General features: G+C 32.0%; 2 protein-coding genes across 2 annotated transcripts; both read right to left on the reverse strand.

Annotated features, from left to right (window-relative positions):
• Nucleotides 1-421: 421 nt before the first annotated feature.
• On the reverse strand, nt 422-8,113 carry PEN2 (PTEN 2). Its single transcript, XM_047317532.2, has 13 exons — nt 7,956-8,113; nt 6,894-7,434; nt 6,258-6,359; nt 6,119-6,175; nt 3,330-3,395; nt 2,821-2,997; nt 2,626-2,712; nt 2,438-2,502; nt 2,291-2,367; nt 1,736-1,782; nt 1,465-1,595; nt 1,304-1,373; nt 422-1,171 (listed from the first exon to the last, which is right to left on the reverse strand). The coding sequence occupies exons 2-13, from the start codon at nt 7,341-7,343 to the stop codon at nt 626-628; spliced, it is 1,875 nt and encodes a 624-aa protein (XP_047173488.1). The 5' UTR covers nt 7,344-7,434; nt 7,956-8,113; the 3' UTR covers nt 422-625.
• Nucleotides 8,114-10,771: 2,658 nt separating this feature from the next.
• Nucleotides 10,772-14,807, reverse strand: LOC124839977 (multicopper oxidase LPR2-like). The gene is made up of 3 exons (XM_047315930.2): nt 14,567-14,807; nt 11,331-12,788; nt 10,772-11,143 (listed from the first exon to the last, which is right to left on the reverse strand). Exons 1-3 carry the CDS (start codon nt 14,768-14,770, stop codon nt 11,090-11,092), a joined length of 1,716 nt encoding a protein of 571 aa, XP_047171886.2. The 5' UTR covers nt 14,771-14,807; the 3' UTR covers nt 10,772-11,089.
• Nucleotides 14,808-20,502: the final 5,695 nt, after the last annotated feature.

The raw sequence follows: 20,502 nt of genomic DNA on the forward strand, positions 1-20,502 counted from the left end.
TCTTTGGAACTTACACTTTTGTTTTAAAAAAATAAATAATCACAATAAGAAAAGTGAGTCATTATTCACATATACCTTAATTTTGTCTACACTTATTATACATTTATTTTTTTATCTAATTTAAATTTTAATCTGCTACTTATTGCTGTATTCTATATTCTAGAAATTATAGGTGTCACATTGTTAGGTCACCACAGGCATAGGTAGTTATCTATTGACAAATAAAAACGTATAATTATCGCATGTATAATTTCTGGCTATATAAATTGGAAGTATTACAAAATCAACCGCGAAAAGGGTTCCTTATATCAGCTTTATTTTGCCCATAGTAAAGATAAATTATAAACGCACACCCCATTTAGGGTGGAAGAATGGATTCAGAGAAAAAAAAAAGGAGAATCTGACATATAATACTGAGATAGAAGTCAAATGCAAGAGTAAGATATATGTTTGCAATTAAATAACACTGAATATTCTTATTTGTAACTTGTGCATTAAGTCAGTGAAGCATCCAGATTTATCATTACAACAAACAAACAAACAAATGGATGACCAAAAGATTGCTGTGGAAGTTGCAAGCAATTTTATGTACAAAAATCGAAGTATAAAGACACATTGAGGTAGTTCAATCACTTTCGTAGTCTTCGTCATCTCCAAAGGTAAAAACAGAAGTATCTGCAGCCATGGCCTTAAACTCACTTTCTGCACTGGGCACCTCGATACTGGACACTGTTTTACCGTCAACATTACTTCTTGGCTCACTAGCGTGATGAATTGACGTGGAGGAGCTATTGTTTCCCAAAGAAACTTGTTCTGTTGCATGCGATAAGTTCGAAATTTCATTTGAAATTCTGTCGGAGTCGGAGCCTCTGGTGTCATTTTTAACAGTTTCAACTGCTTCAGAAGGTGCGTTTTTTTGCTTGGTTGTTGAAGAAGCAGATTGTTCTGCCTCGCCATCTGAAAACACATCATCTTTATCATTATGACTCTCTGATTCTTTGACTGCATTCTGTGAAGGGGTGCTCCTTTCTACTGGCACAGGACCAGTAGGACTGTTACTTGAACTCTCATCTGATTTCGTTGAAGTAGTTTTAGGTTGCGAAGTTACTACATTGGCATTATGGTCCAAGAGCACAACCTCAACCATAAATCCTGGAGAAGGCAATTTTCTCTGCCAGAAGTTCATATCAATTAAAAATAGAGTTGATGAGAAGATCCAATTGTGAATGATAGACATGGAGATGCTGAACTCAACAGAAGCCAGATAAATTTTTTTACTAATACCAATAACCACAAAACTTACCTTGTCAAAGCCATCAAGATCACCAGTGTTCAATACTTTTCTATTTTCGGTCATAGTTGTGTTCAACCAACTAAAAGAGTGAAAAGAGCAAGAAATTTCAATCCAACATTAAGACCAACGCCGAAGAGAATTGATCAATAACAATGAAAATTAATTAATACCAGTAAAAATCTCCTTGGCGATCATGAAAATGAATTTTGAAGTCCCCAGACAACTCTGTAAGACCGGGCTCTCCTGGCAAAGCAAATACCATCACTCCCTTCTTTGGTGCACTGAACCAAAAATCTTCTGGCTGCAAATTGTGAAATCTCAAGTCACGCAGAAATCCATCATACTTGGGGAGGGGATGGGAGGGCAACAAAAACATAACTTTGGAACAACAATTCAATCAAATATTTGATACACTGATGTCATATTACTAATGAAACGCACCATAAGATCCTTGGTTCGCGGATGCTTTTTGGTTGAGAACAACACACCTACACATCAGAAATGGGTTAGAGTAGACATCAAACAGGGAAGTCTGTCAGGCACTAAGATCTTACATTACAAACCTTCAGAGGGATCAGCTGCAGTAAAATTCTTGACAAAAGCAAAGCAGGTCATAATGTCATGCAAATATATATCTAGTTATCACTACTCATAACTAGTAAAGCAAACAATTCCTTCGCATTGTAGAAAGAAAGAACATGCATAAACAGGTGGACTTTCTCCGTGATTTTATATCAGTCAGGACTCTTTCCCAGAAACAAAAACTTAGCTTTTGTCATCGGATGAAAATCCTAACGAGGATATGCCTTCTCAGTTCATACTAAAAGATCTGTGCGCATAAAATAGAGCTAAACATTATATAAAACACACCATAATAGAAAGAAGGACAAATTGAATGACCAGTACAAAAGATGACTTTATAAATCTAAAAATAGAATGGTCAAGGACTACATGTATACTTTAAGGGAAATTTTAGTACAAGATTGTCAAGCATACCACTATGATCTGAGACAGTTACAGAGGGCCTAATCCAGTAAGGGCACCTGTGGAGCCGGAATCCCCTAAGCATGCACCTGTACATATGATGTCAGTATGAATATTAAGACAAGTAAATGCTACAGTCACATGTTCGCCAGTACATACCTGCGGGCAGGAGGGTTTTCGCCATTGAAGTAAGTTAAGACTCGTTCAAAATATTTGACATACCTCTACAGAATACAGTAAACCATAAGAATTACTGCAGAACTAACAAACAAAACATTAAAACTCTAGTAATAACTCCAGAATCTCCAAATTTTGACCTAATTCACCCATTGCAGAGCAGAACTTACAATCTGACTCGGCAGAACAAGTCCCTTTCCATCAACACATCTTTTTTGATTATAGTAATCCATCGACTCCTCAGCCGTTGGGAAGAACTGCAGTATATTTTAGTCATCAAATCTAAACAGAAAAGCACAAGAAAGAAAGTGCAAATATCAAGCACATTCATCATATTTTCAAGAAAATGCCAAGAAATTTTTTACCTTCAAGAATAATAGAAGACTAGAAATCATCAACCCTGTCCTAGCCATTCCAGCCTTGCAGTGGACAACCACAACATTCTCAATGTCTTGTTTCAACCATGAGTAAGCACTTTGACAGAAGGATATAATCAGTTGAATTGGCGGGCAATTGTGGTCATCAAAAGGGAAGCTAGCCACCTAAAAGAAGAAATTTCAAATTTCAGATGCAAGAATACAAGAAGCTGTTCAAATAAGGTCCATGAAAAATATAATGTGGCCAGAAAACAAACTTGGAGTAATCTAGGTTGTCTAGCATCATGATCAAGAAGTACAAGCAGATGGGATGTGAATGAATTGTTAATTGAAGAAAAGATAACCTCAACGCTACTATCCAAAATTGAAGGTTAAAATTAAAGTGGTATGTCGACGTTATGATAAAAAGTTTATGGTGTATAAATAAAAATTACAACCCTTAAGCAAGTCTATCACAATTGTCTCAATAAAGACATGAATGAAAATTTAGAAATCACCTTCCCCTCAAACAATGATGCATCGTACAACCGCTCAGAACAAAGATTATAAACCTTGTATTTATCCTGCACACGAAGAAAAAAAGTCAAATGCAAAACTAAACAAGAAAATGATAAGCAAGGAAAAAGGCTCGTTAAGTTTCAAACTGAGGCCTTTTGATAAAAGAGACACCATACAATTGAAACTTGGCAAGCTATAAAATATGAAACAGACAGAATAAGAAAATATAAGAAGCATGTGCTAATATGTAATAATATAGACTATTTTATGATACTTGAAACGGATAAGGAATAAACATTTGACAGAAAATTGCTCAGGAGAGTCTCAGTACAAGCCTATCTTATAGAGAGAGGGAGAGAGGAATTTTATACAAGAGGTTTCCCATAATTAGAGAAAGAATATTACAAGATCTGCAAGACAATCAGACATTATCTGGATTATATTCAGCTAGTAAAAGGAAACAACTAAAACCAAACCAATAGAATATTCTAGCACAATTTCAACCTATATCTCAAAATCTAAACAATAAAATCTTAATGTAATACAGACATTCACCCTCAAGCCAATGCATACAAGTTGTATCGTTGTATCTATATATTCGGCTTGCCACGAATGTATTCCTTGGTCCAGGTAGAGCTTTACTGAGGATGTCTGACAGTTAATCGTTACAACCAACAAATGTTGTAGTGAAATAGATTTAATAAGTCACAAAACAACTATTTGAGGATCCAGAACCACTTTTAGACGACATCCACACGAAAGCCCCAAGAAAAACTCAACAACAACAGTAAGCCACAAAAGTGAGGTTTTAGGACGAAAACAACCTAGATGCTCAGAAAGCCACAACAAACGAGATGCTCAGAAATCAAACTGGGCCAGAATGAGGCCAAAAAACACCACTGAATGGGATTCTAATAAAGATGAATGGAGGGATTTTCAGAATTAGGATCAACAAACAAACCTGGATCACTGGCTGAATGGCACAACAAATAAGGTTGTGTTGAATTTTTATGATGCAACTTGACATGTGCTATGATACCAACTTGTAAGTTTAGGGAAAGAATATTCCAAGAGGTTTAACCTAATTGCCCTAATTATGTACAACTAATACAACAACAATAACCATAAACACCTTATCCCACAAGGCAGGATTGGCTACATCGATCATACAAGACCATTTGCCTTGATTAAAGGCCAAATCTCTTTAGATATTATTCATGAGATTGAGAGATACCTCTCCTTTTTGCTCTCCCTATTTAAAAACGATGTAATCCTCTCACCCAAGAGACACTTCTAGAGGACTCGTGTACAGCTAATAAAACAAAAGAATAACAATGATAAAATATTACAACACAATTTCAGCCTATATCTAATAAACCTTAATAATCTTATCACAAATTCAACGATGCAATCTTATGGTATTATCAACAACAATAACTAAAGTAGGGAAATTAAAATAGCTAAAACTGTATAAGATAAGTTCAGCAGCTTAATATCACCTTTTGTTGTAGAAATGTGAGCACAATAAAGGGCCCGGGAAATCCAAATCATATCCAAGAGCAAACAAGTTCCATATACATATCCTAAGCTATCAGAGAATATGATAGGAACCCAGCACTGAAGCGTAAAAACAGGATATTCTATAGAAATTTAGATTTCCTCTGGAATAGCAGTGATAGAGGAGAAATAAAAAAAAGACAAAACACGTATTCCGTGATTTTTTTTTCTCCATGTTTGGCAGCAAAAAGAACAGAAGAGAAGGTGTGGGATCCACCTTCAAACTTTTCTCTCCAGTATGAGAAGACCACACATAAATCAATGTAAGCTCATTAGAGTTCCAATCCAATCCCTCAAATTCTCATATCTGACCATGTCTCTTTCAACTTGAGAGTATTTTTGTCCTTCAAACAAAAATATTTCGTTCTTTCTTTTCACCTTCTATCCAACTAAAATAGTGGAGACTTCTTTCTCTTCATTTTCTTATAATTTTCTTTACCAACAATTTTTTTCCTCCCTGACCAAACCAGCATTAATGTAGGCATGAAAAGAAGTCAACAGAAGTAGAAAAAGAACAGAAATGTAAAAGACGCAACTAACATTTCCCTGGGCAAAGCCCCTACAAACATCTTTGCACTCGCCTTACAACTTACTTAACAGAAGTATATTCATCCGCAGCTCTTTCCTCGAACTAACCTACCAAAAATAATCCTTCTCAAACCAGCACACCTTCTGTATGCAACTCAGACAAACTCCGTTTCCGCCCTACCACCACAGCCACTTTCGTGTGCCTTCTTGTGGATAACTTACAACCTTTGACCCCGAGACAAGTGGTCAACCATCTGTCCTCTAGGTTATATTCCGATTACTAACAAAATAAGCCTAGCAAGATTTAACTCTTCTAAAGTGAAAGAGTGCACTGCAGACAATAAAATGCAGTTATAACCACTGGTATACAGTACACAGTATAATAAAATGTGTGTTACATCTTAACAAACTACAGACTAATTAAAATCTCTAAACCATTGAGCCCAAACCACCTTACTTTACAGGAGCTAAATCCATGCCTAACTAGAGGGACGGGGTGATTGTATGTTCATAGGCAGCATTCACTTCCAATAAACCAAATTAAACTCAGAATAAAATACAAATAATTTATGGAATAGACATTTTTAAATGAAACAAAAACAACATTCCGTACACTACAACATTGATTTGTATTATACATAGACTACAGCAAAGGCATAAATATAACACTGAGTAACTTCATGCATCAAAGTCTGTTTACTACCTTATGGTGAGTTTCAAAAAACTTAATCACTTCTTCCATATGATTTCTGTAAAATCCCTGCATTACAATTTTAGATAGTCAGAATGGTGGTGTTAAAGATCAAGACAGTGCTAAAAAAACATACAGAATTTTAACTCACTTCAACATATCCGAAAAACCCAGAGCTCATGTCACCAGCAGGGAATCCCATTGCAATGATGTTCTCAGTGATATATGTCATATCTAAATCAAAACCTCCTTCCTGAAAATTAAAGGTAAAGAGTATAAAAGGGGACGTGGGTATGCAACAACCCGGTTCTTTGAGAAGGGAACATACAATTCAGAATGAAGCAAAGAAATACAAAAGTTCAAACTCAATGCACTCACCAGTCACAACAACAGTTAAATAATAAAATTCTACTAACGGTTTTTTCAACCAACTAGAATGTTCTCCGTACAGAACACTAAACTATATAACTGGGAATAAGCAAATGTCTACAAAATTCAGGGCCTTATAAACTCAACACCAGCTACGATATCTAACTTAGAAAAGAAAAAAAATAAATTGGCTGGACCGTTTTTGATTCTGTATTACATCATAGCTGTTAAGTTGCAAAAGTTATCCATAAATAGGCTCCCAAAGATAAGCGGCAACCAATTATTAAGGGATTGAAGCAATGTTCCCAATTGCAGAAACGAAACAATATTTTCTATTTTAAATGAGTAAGACTCTGTGAAAATCAGCTTTACAAATAATAAACACAAAGTATATTAGTAGTTTGAACACGAACATCACCTGATATCTGCGTTTATTCTGGGAAACAACATGGCGTGCCTTAACCTGCACAGCTTTCACAGCATTCTTAGAAGTGTCAACCAGGCCTTTCGTAATGCTTCCAAACAAATTAGATTGTACAGCAGTTTCATTGGAACTGTCATCTGATACAGGAGACTTTGGAGACAGCCTCAATCCCAGATTACTAGTGAAACGTGCAAAAGTTGATTTCTCAACATTTCCACCTGATGAGTCATCTTGGGAGCGAGAAAATGACTGAGAAATTTTCAAGCTTTTGGCCCAAGACGATATGCCTGGTGGGGATGGCATAGAAGGTGTCTCATGTGCTGAATTATCTTGCTCAGAAACTGAAGCAGCAGAAGCTTGCCCATCACGCTCTTTAGCAGGAGAAGAAGTGGGTGGATCTTTGATAGGATGTGAATTAGACACATTAACAGGCACTGAATCCATTTGATTACTAAAATAGCAACAGCAATTTATGTAAAAATTGGAAGTTCTATCATTAGATGGCCCCGGCCCAACGGTATCTTACTGGTCGAAGCTGCACAGGACAAAAAATTCAAATAATGTTTATTCTTGATATGTTGCCTATTCATTTAATCATTCTTTTGTACTCAACAATAAGATCGATAATAACAGCATGCTACTGGGTGGAAGAGAGAAAATGTATACATAAACAAGTAATGGCTAAAATCAAATCCACACACATTTGGCATAACAGTTTTCTGGAACTTTACTTGCACAGGGAAACTTCCTAAAAAAACTATCCCGCAAACCTTAGGAAACACTTCCAACACTTCTCAAAGATTCAGTCAGGTCCCTAACTAAAATCTAGCTAAAAGCATTTCAGGATAATGATATTCGTCAATTGAACCTCGTGATTTTCAATTTCCAACTAAAGTGAACCATATGAAGATGGAATACAACGTAAAAAAACTGAACAATTAAGCGTGGATTGGAATTCGGAAAAGGAGTCGCGTCACATGCTTAAGAAACGTAAAATCATTGGAGACAAAGAAAGAAACGGCTAATTTCAGATCTGGGAAGAAGAGTTTGTGTTACCGGAAGCGGAATCGAAAAGGAAGTGCAGAGCAGTGAAGGAGTTTATTAGGGTTTCAAGGAAGAAGAAAGAGAAGGGAACGGGTAGTTGAATTTAGGAAGGTGATGCTGATACCGATTGACATGCACGAATGAATGATGATCACTGTAATCTCAAAGACTTTTTAATCCAACGGTTGCTGAGAGTCCAGGGGTATTCTGGGTTTACCATGATATATTATACGATTTCAGGGACATTTATTTATAATTTTCACTCTTTAACTATAAAGGTGTTTGCATAAAAATGGTTAAAACTGTGTTTTATTTTTAATTTTTTTCTCTTCCTTAAAATTTAATAAGTAATTAAATTTTTATTCAAATAGCTATCATGATTTTCACCTGAAATTTATTAAAACAAGTTAGAAGTATTCGTACAGACAAATCATAAGGTGTGCATTGCATTTATTTCGAATAGGTGATGATATATCCTTCTTAATTTTGAAATAAACATTTAGTTTTTTTTTAAATATTTTTACTTGTCACTTTTAAATTTTTAACACACAATATTTGTTACTTTTATATTTTTAGTGAGTGGGAGTCTCTTCTCTCAATTTATTTCAAAATATTATATTAACTATTTACATAAAACTAAATAAATATGCAGCATAAATAAAATTTCTTAAAAACATAATAAAAATAAGTGTCTATTTAACAAAATGTATAAAACATAAAAAATATTTTATTCAAAAACAGTATTATTATTTATTTAAAATTACAAGAATGTAAGTTTCATTTAATATAATATTTAAAAATTCTATTTTTTTTAACTTTTATCAATTATATTTAAAAACTCATAAAAATTATAAATAAGTTTCACAAACTCATGTAAATTGTTTATCAAACTTCTAAATATAACAGTTGATTTTTTTTTATACGATTTTATTGCCATTATTTTTATTAATTATTAAAATTATAAAATCATAAATAAAAATTATTGAATCAAAAAGAGATTTACAAAATTCATAATTAAAACACCAGTGGGCCAAAGAAGCGTGTTCGAAAATATGTTATTAAAATATTTCTAATATAGTATAATAAGTCAAAATAGACTTTCTAGAATTTATCTAAATCATTTATGATAGATTAAAATCAAATCTTGGAAGGAATTTTTTTCAAAGAATCTTGGTATTCCAAAAATATAAAAAAAGTGAGAATAAATAAAGGAATTTTTTTTCTATATATTTTATTTTTAATTATATCTGTGCTAACTGAAAATTGCAAAAAAAAAATAAAGGAAATTGTTTTCAACCATTAATATAATTTTAATTTTTGGATCATTAAAACATAGAAGCCCAAAAGAGATAGACTAAGCTTGTGTTGTGGGCCACTCCTTTCTTTGTTGGTAGCCTTATTGTAGGGAGTTTCTTCCTGCCGCCTTTTTTTCTTTCTGTACCTCCATAAAACCTATAATCAGCCCAAGTTTATTGGATCATTAGACCTTGGTGAATGGGTGTAAAAAGAAACACCTTTACAATGTTTCGTCATTTTTTCTCTTCTTCACCCATGGATTTTTTACCTAAACAATTTTTTTATACATAAAATATTAAGGGTGTTACTCCCTCCACCCCCACACGTCTCTTCCTCCACCTCCCCAATTTTCTAAAATGCCAATTATATCCTTCTAAAATGACAATTATATCCTCAAAAGTTAAAATTTTTTATTTTTATTATTTTAATATTTTAATTTATTTAAAACTTCTGATTTACTTCCCTCTGCACCTCTTCCTCTCTTCCATTTTCGTTTACCTTTCTCTCTTCCGTTAAGCTTCTTCTCCACCTATAACAAATTCATATTTTAACAAATTCATATTTTAACAAAATTATTACGTTTAAAAACTAACCATATATAACATTTAAAATTATAAATTTAAATATAAATTACTGTAAATAAAATAAACAAATAAAATAAAAATGAAACGTAAAAGGAACACTGCCTCTGGACGGATGACATCCTTCAACGGATGTCAACATCCGTTGAAGGCAAAACGGATGTCGACATCCGTTTTGCCTTAAACGGATGTTGACATCCGTTGAAGGATGTCATCCGTCCATAGGCAGTGTTCCTTTTACGTTTCGTTTTTATTTTACTACGTTTTGCGGCTCATGCAAGGATTATAGGCTTGGATATTAAAAGGATTATTGGAAGTATGGGAAGGATTTAGGGTTTAGGATTATTGGAAGGATTATGACTACGTACCTGGAGAGGAACCACGACAAGGACACTACACCATAAACGCACTGCACCACGTACTGCACCGAGAACAAGAAGAAGATTGTTTGATAATTCTTTTCACGATCACCAAGCTTTGTAGAAAAATATTTTACTCATACAAGAAACTACGTAGGTTATCAGTGAAATATGTTATAAATGAATAAAATTAAAAAACAACAATTTTAAAAATAAAATTTTACTGAGGGGCAAAATAGTAAAGGAAAGGTGGAGGAAGGGGCAAAATAGTAAAGGGGAGGTGGAGGAAGAGATGTGTGGGGGTGGAGGGAGCAACACCCAAATATTAATTTAAAGCAATAACAATGGTTAATACCATTTTTTTTTCCTTATTGCCTAAAACAAATCATTTTGCAATACCAAAAATCACAATTTTATCTCTTTAAGTAAACTGTTTTTCATGCAAAGTTAAAATTTTAAAAATAATAATAATAATCGTTCTAGATAAAGAAAAAATAGTGTCAACTTTTACAGCCAATCAGTTTAAAGTACATGTACATATATTCGAACTAATGTCTGTCATATTGACTTCATAAACTGATTGCTATGATAATTAATCTTAAAGTTAAATAATTTACTTTAACCCATAATAAATAAATACATATTAGAATATATTACAACAAGAAATGTTCAATCTACCAAGGTAGAGACTTGTTTAATTCAAAAACCTGAACAAAACCAGATGAACATGTATTTAAAATACACAACTCTTGATATTTCCAAGCATTTAAAGGGGGTCTAATATAAATTTTAGAAAATACATTTTGTTTAAAATAAGTTTAAACTTTTAGCCACTGCACTTGAGTGTGTGTCACCAAAATCACACCAAATATATGTAAATCTAAAGATACGAGGTTGTCGAGAGAGATGATCAGTTGACGAGCTTCAAGGGTCTCATCATAGCATTGTCTTCATGATCCAATACCTGCATCAATGCACCATTATTAGTGACTATGCCTGTAGTAACCGTGAAAAAAAAAAAGAAAAATGTTTTTTTAACAACTTTTATATAATTGGTCCGTTTTAAAATAGTTACACGTGACACTTATAAAAAAAATTGTTAAAATATCGTGATATTGAACAAAATAAATGGTGAGTGAGTGCGTGCTTACATGGCAATGGTAGACGTAGCCAGGTTCTGCGGTTGCATCAAAGGAATAGGATGCGTTGGTGTGTAGGTAAGAAAACCTCACTGCAATCTTCGTTACATGCCCAGGCATCATCTTGAACACATTCTTCCACCCTTTCTCGTGATCTTCCACCACTACTTTCTTCCCACGTGCGTGCTTCTTCAGGTTGCACTTCACTGCGTCGTTCTTTTTTGTCATGCATTCCTTCAACTCTTCAAGCTCCACCAGCGCCGTCTGCTCAAACACCTTCAACAAACCCAAATGAATGTGCAGCGGGTGATTATCCTCCGTCAAGTTTATCACATACCACACCTCTGTGGAACCCACCCTCGGGGTTTCCGTTACCGGTGCATCGAACGGTTTTGCATTTAGATACAGGTGGGTTGGCTCATCGATTTTGCTCGCGTACTCGTACATGGCAACGTACCGTGTGTGCGTCACACTGGATAAATCCACGACGGGGTATTCCACCAATCGTCGAGGAAGCCGTGACGTGTCAACTTCTTGATCGGGTAGAATGATAAACTTCATGACGTTGCCGTTAGCCTGGTTAACGGGGTCACCAGAAGGGTAAGGATAGTTTGCATCGTTAACTAAGATAGCGACGTTAGTCTTAGATTGAGAGAAGTCAACGACGATGTCTGTGATCTCAGATGGCCCCACCAGAGTCTCGTTTGTCGTCACGGGTTTTTCTATGTAGGCCGAATCGGACGCCACGTGCGTGAATCTCAAGCCGTTGGAGAAGAAAAATCTGAAGAACCTGGCGTTGCTGGCGTTGATTATGCGGAATCGGTACTTACGACGTCGTACTGTGAGGCGCGGCCACGCTTTGCCGTTGACAATGATGGCGTCGCCGAAATACTCTGGCTGCCATTGAGGGTGTATATCGGGGTTGTTACCGATGGAACTCATATAGATGGAACCGTCGGTGCGGAAGCTACGATCGAAGACGACCAACGGTCGATCGAATTCGTCACCCGTGGGTAACCCCAACGGCTCCTCCACGACGGGATCGCGGATGATGTAACTGCCAAGTAAGCCAGCCAGAAGGTTGACTCGGGTCAACCCCATGGCATGGTCGTGGTACCATAGATTCCCCGGGTGCTGATTATTTGGATAGTGATAAGTTTTCCTGCTCCACGTGGGTCCCCTTTCGTTGAACTTAGAAGTGAACCATGCATTCGCGCTTCCGTCGCTCTCGGGCGCGTGGATGCCACCGTGGAGGTGGACCACTGTGGGGATGCCACGTGTGGTGTTGGTAATCGCTGTAGGGATTGTTGGGTCCCACGGAAGTATGTGTTTTGAAGGGAGGTGATTTTGCCACCTCACGTGCGTATCAACCCCGTGAAGGGCTTCGATAGTTGGACCGGGAACCGTTGCTGTGTGCTTGGTTTTTCCAAAAGCATACACTGTTGTTGGAGGAAGATCCCTGTGAAATTTCTGAAAAAAAGAGAACAGTAAACATTACATTAGTCAAAACAAAGAAGTGGTTACAATATTAATGTTATGAATGATCCAAGTCTAGAACACTGACATGACACCAATTGTCTTGACAAACTGCAACAGTGAAGTTAAGAATGTTGTCTAAAAAAAAGGAAAATGTTATTTGGACAACAAAAGTTTGACACAATTTTGACAACGGCGACGTGGCAGCTGTGCATTGGCTCAGTGAACCAGAGTGAGGGGTATTTTGGGTTTTTTCTGGTTTGTTTTCAATTCACTGAGCCAATGCACAGCTGTCACGTCGCCGTTGTCAAAATTGTGTCAAACTTTTGTTGTCCAAATAACATTTTCCTAAAAAAAATTGTCAAAAAAACAATTTCCTTAAGAATGAGAGAATGGTGTGAACGGGAAGACATTGTTGGTAGTGGATACTGAGCTATCAATGTCATGGCCAGAGTGGATGGCACTTTCAAAACCAATTCTTTGCGGATTATATATTGACTAATCTTCAGAGTCTCACGTCCATTGATATGAATTAAATAATGCCCATTAGAAAATGGCACTCGCATAATGATATTTTACTTTTCCTTAATAAAAAAAAGGTTTGAAGGAGATGTCACCCAAATCCAAAGGAATATTAATGAACCTAAAAGTATAGTTCTTAAGGCTGAGAATTGTGTGGTAAAGAAGACAGTACTACTGGCAGTGGATGTCGAATTATCAATGTCAAGGCCAGAGTGGATGGCACTTAAAAGGTTCTATTGAAGAAAAAAAGGGACCATTGAAATGCTAGAGCAGAGCATCCTTTACAAAGTGGTCTTTCATATGGAGATAGTTTGAGTCATTTTACCGACTAAAAAAGGTATACATTTATTTGGAGCATTGAGTTGGGAAAGGCACAAAGAAAAAAAAGAAAACCCGGAAACAAGAAAATAAACGACAATTTTGTGAACAGATTGTGTTACTTTCAATGAGTCCATGCGTTGACAGCTCTGATTGGAAATTGTGGGGAAGAGAAAAATTTTCCTATCCTGTGTAGACTTTTGAACATATCCATTTATGAAAAACAGGGAGCCATCTAAAAACAAATAATCTTGGATCTGCAACACCAAGATCGATCATTCAAATTTTTGTAGAAATCCAAGAAAATTTCAATTTTCATAAAGAAGTTGGAGTAAGACCTGATTGTGCAAAAAAGAAATCGAAGGTAGAGATGATTAAGTTGACAGAAAACAAGGAAGAGAATGACCAATACTTATTTTATGAACAAATAATGAATAACTAATGCTAGCATGATTGTAAATTTGAAGCTAGACCGTAGACTTAGACTGTTTAAAACAGATTTCAGTCAATCTTTATTTTGATTATACTATCACCGTATCATTACTTAGGAAAATCCAATGTCCGAAAAAGAGAATATAAAATACCACACATTGATTAAACAAAAAGCAAAAAAATTGTAAATTTTGAATAAATTGACAATGAAATAAATTATTGGTATGAATAAATCAACTATTAATAAGTTAATCTGACAACAGTTTTATGATAGCAAAACTAGCGAACCACACCAAGTGAGGAAAACATTATTCACTGTAGCAAGGGTTTGAAATTTTGAAAGTTTAATCTTAAAAAACTATTTGTGAATTGGAAGGACACGATGGTCTGAGTCTAGAAATCATCGAAACCGGTGAACAAAGAATAACAAAGGTAAAGAAATTTAGATTCAGAGTTCAATGGTTGGTTAACTGAAAAGGGAAAAAGAAAAGCACACATACCCATTTCTTCTTGAACATCCCAATCTTGAGAGGTTTGGATTTTGGGACACCATTCAAAACACGATAACTATGGATTCTGGGCATATCTGGAAGCTCATCCACAAACATCTCCAACTTGGAGACATTAACCAAATGATCTGAAGCTGATGAACATCCTAGAAGAACAACAACAGTGAGTAACTTGAAGAGCAATGTTCTGTCCATGACTGTTTCAAAAATGGACAGATATTGAGCAAGAAAGGGAGGGGGAGAAAGGTTCTATTTATATGGCCAAAATGGGTAGATATTTAATGTCTGATGGTGGAGATTTTGTATTGTGCAACATTGTGAGTGCCGGAGCCACGTGCGAACCTGGAGAGAAAAATGAAAGCAACACTTGAAAAAGGATAATGGTAAAGAATATTTTTTTAACGATATTTTAATATTGTTTACGTGTGATTAATCTATATTAGTTTGATTTTTATGGTTATTATTAATGATTGTAAAATAATGTTAAATGAATTACAGAATAATATATATACAGTATTAAAATATTATTAAAAAAATATTATTAAAGTATCGTTGTGCATTAAAAAAATCCGAGATCATTGTAAGCACAACTGATATATGAGTTTTTTTTTTTTTCTTATTCTCAACCATGCATATTCTTACCCTCCCTCTTGTCACGCTTCACCATTTTACACCTTTTCTTATGTCAAAAATTAATTACACTAGTCATGTTTAATTTTTCGTTAATTCTTTTTTATGGCATGTTGCATTAAGTATTTTCTATACATATAAATAACTAACAAACACATGTCATTAAAAAAAATCGCTGAAATAGTCTTATTATCTTCAAAATTGCATTACTTTGAAAAGTGGGGAGCGGGGCAGGGTATGGGCAGGGTATGGGCAGGGTATGGAAATAACACTTAGTTCAAATGTGAAAATACAGCTATACGTTTATGCAATATCTTTATCATTTTAAATTTCTTTTATTTTATTTTTTTGAACTTTCCAGCCTAATTAGTACGTTGACCTAATTAATGCACTTTAATTAAGTAATGAAAAATGCATTTATTAACCTAATAAGTGGATAGTGACTAGAAGACCAAATGAAATAAATGCACTATAATTTTTCAGTTTAAAATAAACACGAGTGGCTAAAGTATATGAAAAACAACTTGTTTTTATTAAGGAGAGTGTTTTACTAATAACTTTTAATTTACAATCTTTTTACAAAATCTATTGGATGATTATTCATTTTAAATATTTTTTTAAAAATAAATTCAAACAAATTAATAAAATAATGACACGTAATTTATTATTAAAAAATTGATAATTTACATCGACTTTTTATTAATTATCAATTATAGAATATAAACTTTTAAGTCTTAATCAATTATAACTCTATAAAAATCAATAAAACGTATTTTTATAACTATTAACCATATTTTTTTAATATTTAATAACATTATTCTTTTGATAATTATTAAAATAATCAATTTTGTAATCATGTACGATATTTTTAATTATTAAGACAAAGGCATCTGTCATCCAAAGATATTTAGCATTTTTAGTGCAAGGTTTTATTTTAATATTTTATACTATCCATTGTGTCGCATAGAAGGTATAAAATCTCACTTAAATTTTTCCAAAATTATAGATCTCATTATGTAGTATTAAAGTCTTTTTTTTTCTCACGATTTAATTTTCATTACATTTTTATTTATGTGAAGATGTAACTTTTTTGTCAGTGAGAGGTCATGCAAAAGAAAAAATCTTATATGTAAAATTTCAAGTGAAGATCTTTCACTGAAAATACTTAAAGAAAAACTATAGTTTTATTTTAAAAGCGATATTTTTTACGAAAGAAAAGTATACGAAAGAGTTATTGAAGATTAATTCTCAATATAATTTAAATTATTACATAATAAAGTTTATAGATGAGAAATTTATTTATTACATTAGTCAATATATCTAATTTATTACCTTATAAAGTTTATTAACAAGACATTTATTTATTTTTCGTAATAAGTGAAGTATTTATTGACCTATTAATAAAATAAAACATAAATACTTATTAATTAATATTTATCTGTTTAATATTTAATATTACGAGATGTTTATATTAAAAAATACTGATACACATAAAATTTAAGATTTTACACTTTAAATAAATCATTCGGTCCGATAATAAAAAGTTGTTTAAGATTCATGTTAGTTGGTGGTATTTTTGGCCTAATACCAAACAAATTCTTACGGCTTTGTTTATATAGTTATAAAATTTGTAGTATGAGACATTAAATCAATAAATGTCACTAGATTTTTTTGTTATAAGGTTGTAAATTATGAAAAAATTATTGAAATACTATTTTATTTATATTGTGACAACAAATAAGTTATATTGCTTTGATAACAATAAAAACTCAAGTAAGTAAAAATACATTGATATTAAGTTTCTAATTGTTAAAGAAATAATACAAGTTTACATAATACCTAGGAACAAATTTCGTAATGATAAATTGTCTTATCAAGACTCTTCTTTCGTAAGCATATTGATCATGTGAGTAATTTATACTTTGAGAAATCTCTAGTTTAGTGAGAATTAATCATGTTTGTGTTCTATGTTTGATTTTGTGTATGTATATATTGTTTTTTAGATATATTTGATTTAATAAATATATGATTTACTATTTAGTAATTACATTCTGTAGATTAAAATTATTGTATTGATCTTGTTAAGATTGAATAATGAATAGTTAAAAATATAAGTGTGCAAATCACTTTTACTTAATTTTTCTGTTATACATTTAATGATGAATCTCTGTCATTTGATTATATTAACATTAGTTATCATTATCAAGTTTGATTACAATGCAATAAATAATATTTAAATTCTATATGCAAATATAATCAATAGACATGACCTTTTGAATATGCTCACTTTATATAATAACAATTTTAAATTTATAAAATTAAGGTATTTATATAAAAATGATATATATATATATATATATATATATATATATATATAACAAAATATCATTATATTTTATTAATTAATTTATTAAAGTGATATGATTAATTAATCATGGTTAATAATATATATGTTACAAGAGATTTGTTATCCAGAGATTTGTTATCCAGAGATCATAAATAATATTTTAACTTTTGAAGAGACCAAATAAAAATATTAAAACATAATAAAAATAACCAAGAGAAATTACATGTTAATCATGTAAGCATGTATATAGATGAAATTAAAAAAATTAAAATTTAAAAGAGAATATAGATGAAAAATCACATATCAGTCTACACTGTTTCAGTGTGTAATCCAAACACATTTCCATTTTTTGTTTACATAAATTAATTATTCATCTATTTGTGAAAGAATTTATCGTCATTAATTATTAATATGTTTTTTCTTCATAATCTATATGATCAAATATCAGCAAAAAAGCATGTCGTAGCATGGTTGCATTTTAATTGTAATATCTAATTTAAATAAGTTATAATTTAATATTTATTTTATTTTATATTTTAGAAAACAAAATAAAACAGTATTAAGCTTTATGGCAATACTATTACTTTATATAATTTTTTTTTAAAACAGAGTAAAGAATGACATGTTTAAATAAAATCGAAGAAAACCAACAATTAAATAGTATGTGCAGTGGACAAAACGCGCACTCTAATTAACGTAGTTCTCTTATAGTTATTACTTAAATAATTTAATTTTATAGGTATTTGTAGAATCAAACTTAAACTTATAATATTAAACACATCAGGAAAAGTCTTCGAAAACCATCTTTTAAACTACCGACAGTATTTTGTTTGTATTATCAATATTTAATAATTTAAAATTCATAATATTTTCCTTTTTTGATGATAAAGATGGTCCTCGAAAATTCATTTAATGTGTTAACAAATTATTTATTGAGGATTAAAAATAATTTTATGAATAAATTTAAATGTATTTAAAAAAATAAAAATCTATAAATAAGTTAGAAACGTTGACTTTTTTATTTCATTAAAAATTATATTTCTGTAACATTTTATTCTCTCTAAACTTAAACTCTTCCTAAAATATTGTATTCTATCATTACCAGTGAATAACAACTGGAAGAGCAGATAAAACTTATACATTGAACTTGACGCGCTTAGAACAAGTTTAGCTCACGGGTTTGAACAAACATTTATAGTATAAAAAATATCTATTAAAACTGTGTATAAATATAACCTAAAAAAATATTAACAAAAACAACCTTTTTATCACTTAACTTTAACAAAAACAACAAAATGTTTGAATAAAAACATGTTGTGATACAATAATATGTATTCTAAAAAAAACACAAATTATTCATTTTTTATTTATTTAAGTAAGATAATCTCTACGCAACGCATGACTGTTTCTCATCTTTATAGGACTTTTAACTCAAATTTAATTAAATGCAAGTTGAATTCTATCACAAAATTTGACTGTAACGGTTTAGAGTATGATTTTGTTTATACAAAAAAATATTATGATACTACTTTTAATACAAAACATGTAACGTTTGCGATTATTTTTTTTAACTTTAATTTATACTTAGATTTCGGATATTACATTTAAAAGGAGAGACAAGAAATTTGATTAAAGATAATATATTAACTTTTGATATATAAATTTGTTCATAGATGTGAAATTTTTTGGGTATGAAATTTTCTTAGCACAGCCCACAATTTTGAAATATTTGAAGCTTAAAGTGTCTGACGAACCACTAAATTGACATTAGTATTAGCATATAATTGAATATATTGATTTTGTTCCAAAAAAATGTTATTGTTTAGTGCATTATATTGTGTTGTTCAGTAGCAAGTGGAAGGTTGCGGGAATGGTAGCTGAGGAAAAGTGGCATAACTCATTAAAGCCATTTTGGCATTCTCTCCAACTTCACTCTCTGGCCACATGCTTTAAAGGGTATACCTATATTTTCCAATCACTGCACCCTAGAAAAGCATCAAAATCATGTTCATTCTACCGAGGTCGAAAATGTCATAAAAGTCTAAGATATTGAACTAAAAGACAAATACAAAGAAAAAACGAATTCAGGGAATCATGCATCTTGAAGACACCAGAAAGGAGAGAAGTAGAGACAAAAACGTTGTAATCTGCTCCACAAATATTATTGCTTCTTTAGGCTTCTTTGATTTCAGAAATTCAACTATAAAATTTAGAGAATTGATTCACCGAGATAATCTGCTAGAGAATGAGGTTCGAGTTAAACTTTAGATGTGTGCTCATGAAAAAAAAAACAGTTTTCTTTATATCTATGTATGCATGAAAAGATGAATTGAGTTATAATTTTTCATAATTTTTATGATTACATTTTTAGAACTAATTTATTATAACTATTTTATTTTGCTTCAAATGTCAATTAACAATATTAGACAGGAAGAAGAAAAAATATTTTCATTAATTTAGTATTAGCATTTTTCATTTTATTTCTTTGTAAACAAAATAAATTATAGTTGAATGTAAAATAGTATTATTATTTTTTAAATTAATGTAATTTCATAGAATGTTTTTAACAAAATAATTCCAAATTTAGCAATTTTTTTTACTGTATATACAAGAGAATTTAACATTGAAAAGGAAACGAGAATTGAAGTAATTTTACCTTTAAATTTTTAATAAACTAATGAACCAACTAAGTTGGCAATTTCAACACCAATATGTATGATATGGAATTTTCAGCTTAAAGAAACTGAAGACACATAGTTTAGTTTTTAGAAGTATCGATTGATGGGATTAGAGCATGTATAATATATGTTTTCACTTGGATTGGTGTTTTAATATTAATTATCGGGTTTAATATCGTAGACTCCTGACCGATTAAATAAAGATTACAAAATAATAAATTACTGATTGAACTAATCATTCATTGGTTAAAACGATACTGGGTAAATAATTA

Source organism: Vigna umbellata, chromosome 8 (genome assembly GCF_029865625.1).
Source record: "Vigna umbellata cultivar VRB3 chromosome 8, Vumbellata_1.0, whole genome shotgun sequence".
NCBI classification, from domain to species: Eukaryota; Viridiplantae; Streptophyta; class Magnoliopsida; order Fabales; family Fabaceae; genus Vigna; species Vigna umbellata.

Bases quoted from the DNA above. Each gene is read 5' to 3' on its own strand.
- PEN2 (XM_047317532.2), bottom strand. From the start codon at position 7,343: ATGGATTCAGTGCCTGTTAATGTGTCTAATTCACATCCTATCAAAGAT. The intron at 6,176-6,257 runs GTGAGTTAAAAT...ATTGTAATGCAG, and splicing joins GGTTTTTCGGATATGTTGAA to GGATTTTACAGAAATCATAT. The intron at 1,172-1,303 runs GTAAGTTTTGTG...AACTTCTGGCAG, and splicing joins ATCTTGATGGCTTTGACAAG to AGAAAATTGCCTTCTCCAGG.
- LOC124839977 (XM_047315930.2), bottom strand. From the start codon at position 14,770: ATGGACAGAACATTGCTCTTCAAGTTACTCACTGTTGTTGTTCTTCTA. The intron at 12,789-14,566 runs GTATGTGTGCTT...TCTTTTTTTCAG, and splicing joins GGATGTTCAAGAAGAAATGG to AAATTTCACAGGGATCTTCC. The intron at 11,144-11,330 runs GTAAGCACGCAC...GCATTGATGCAG, and splicing joins GCTACGTCTACCATTGCCAT to GTATTGGATCATGAAGACAA.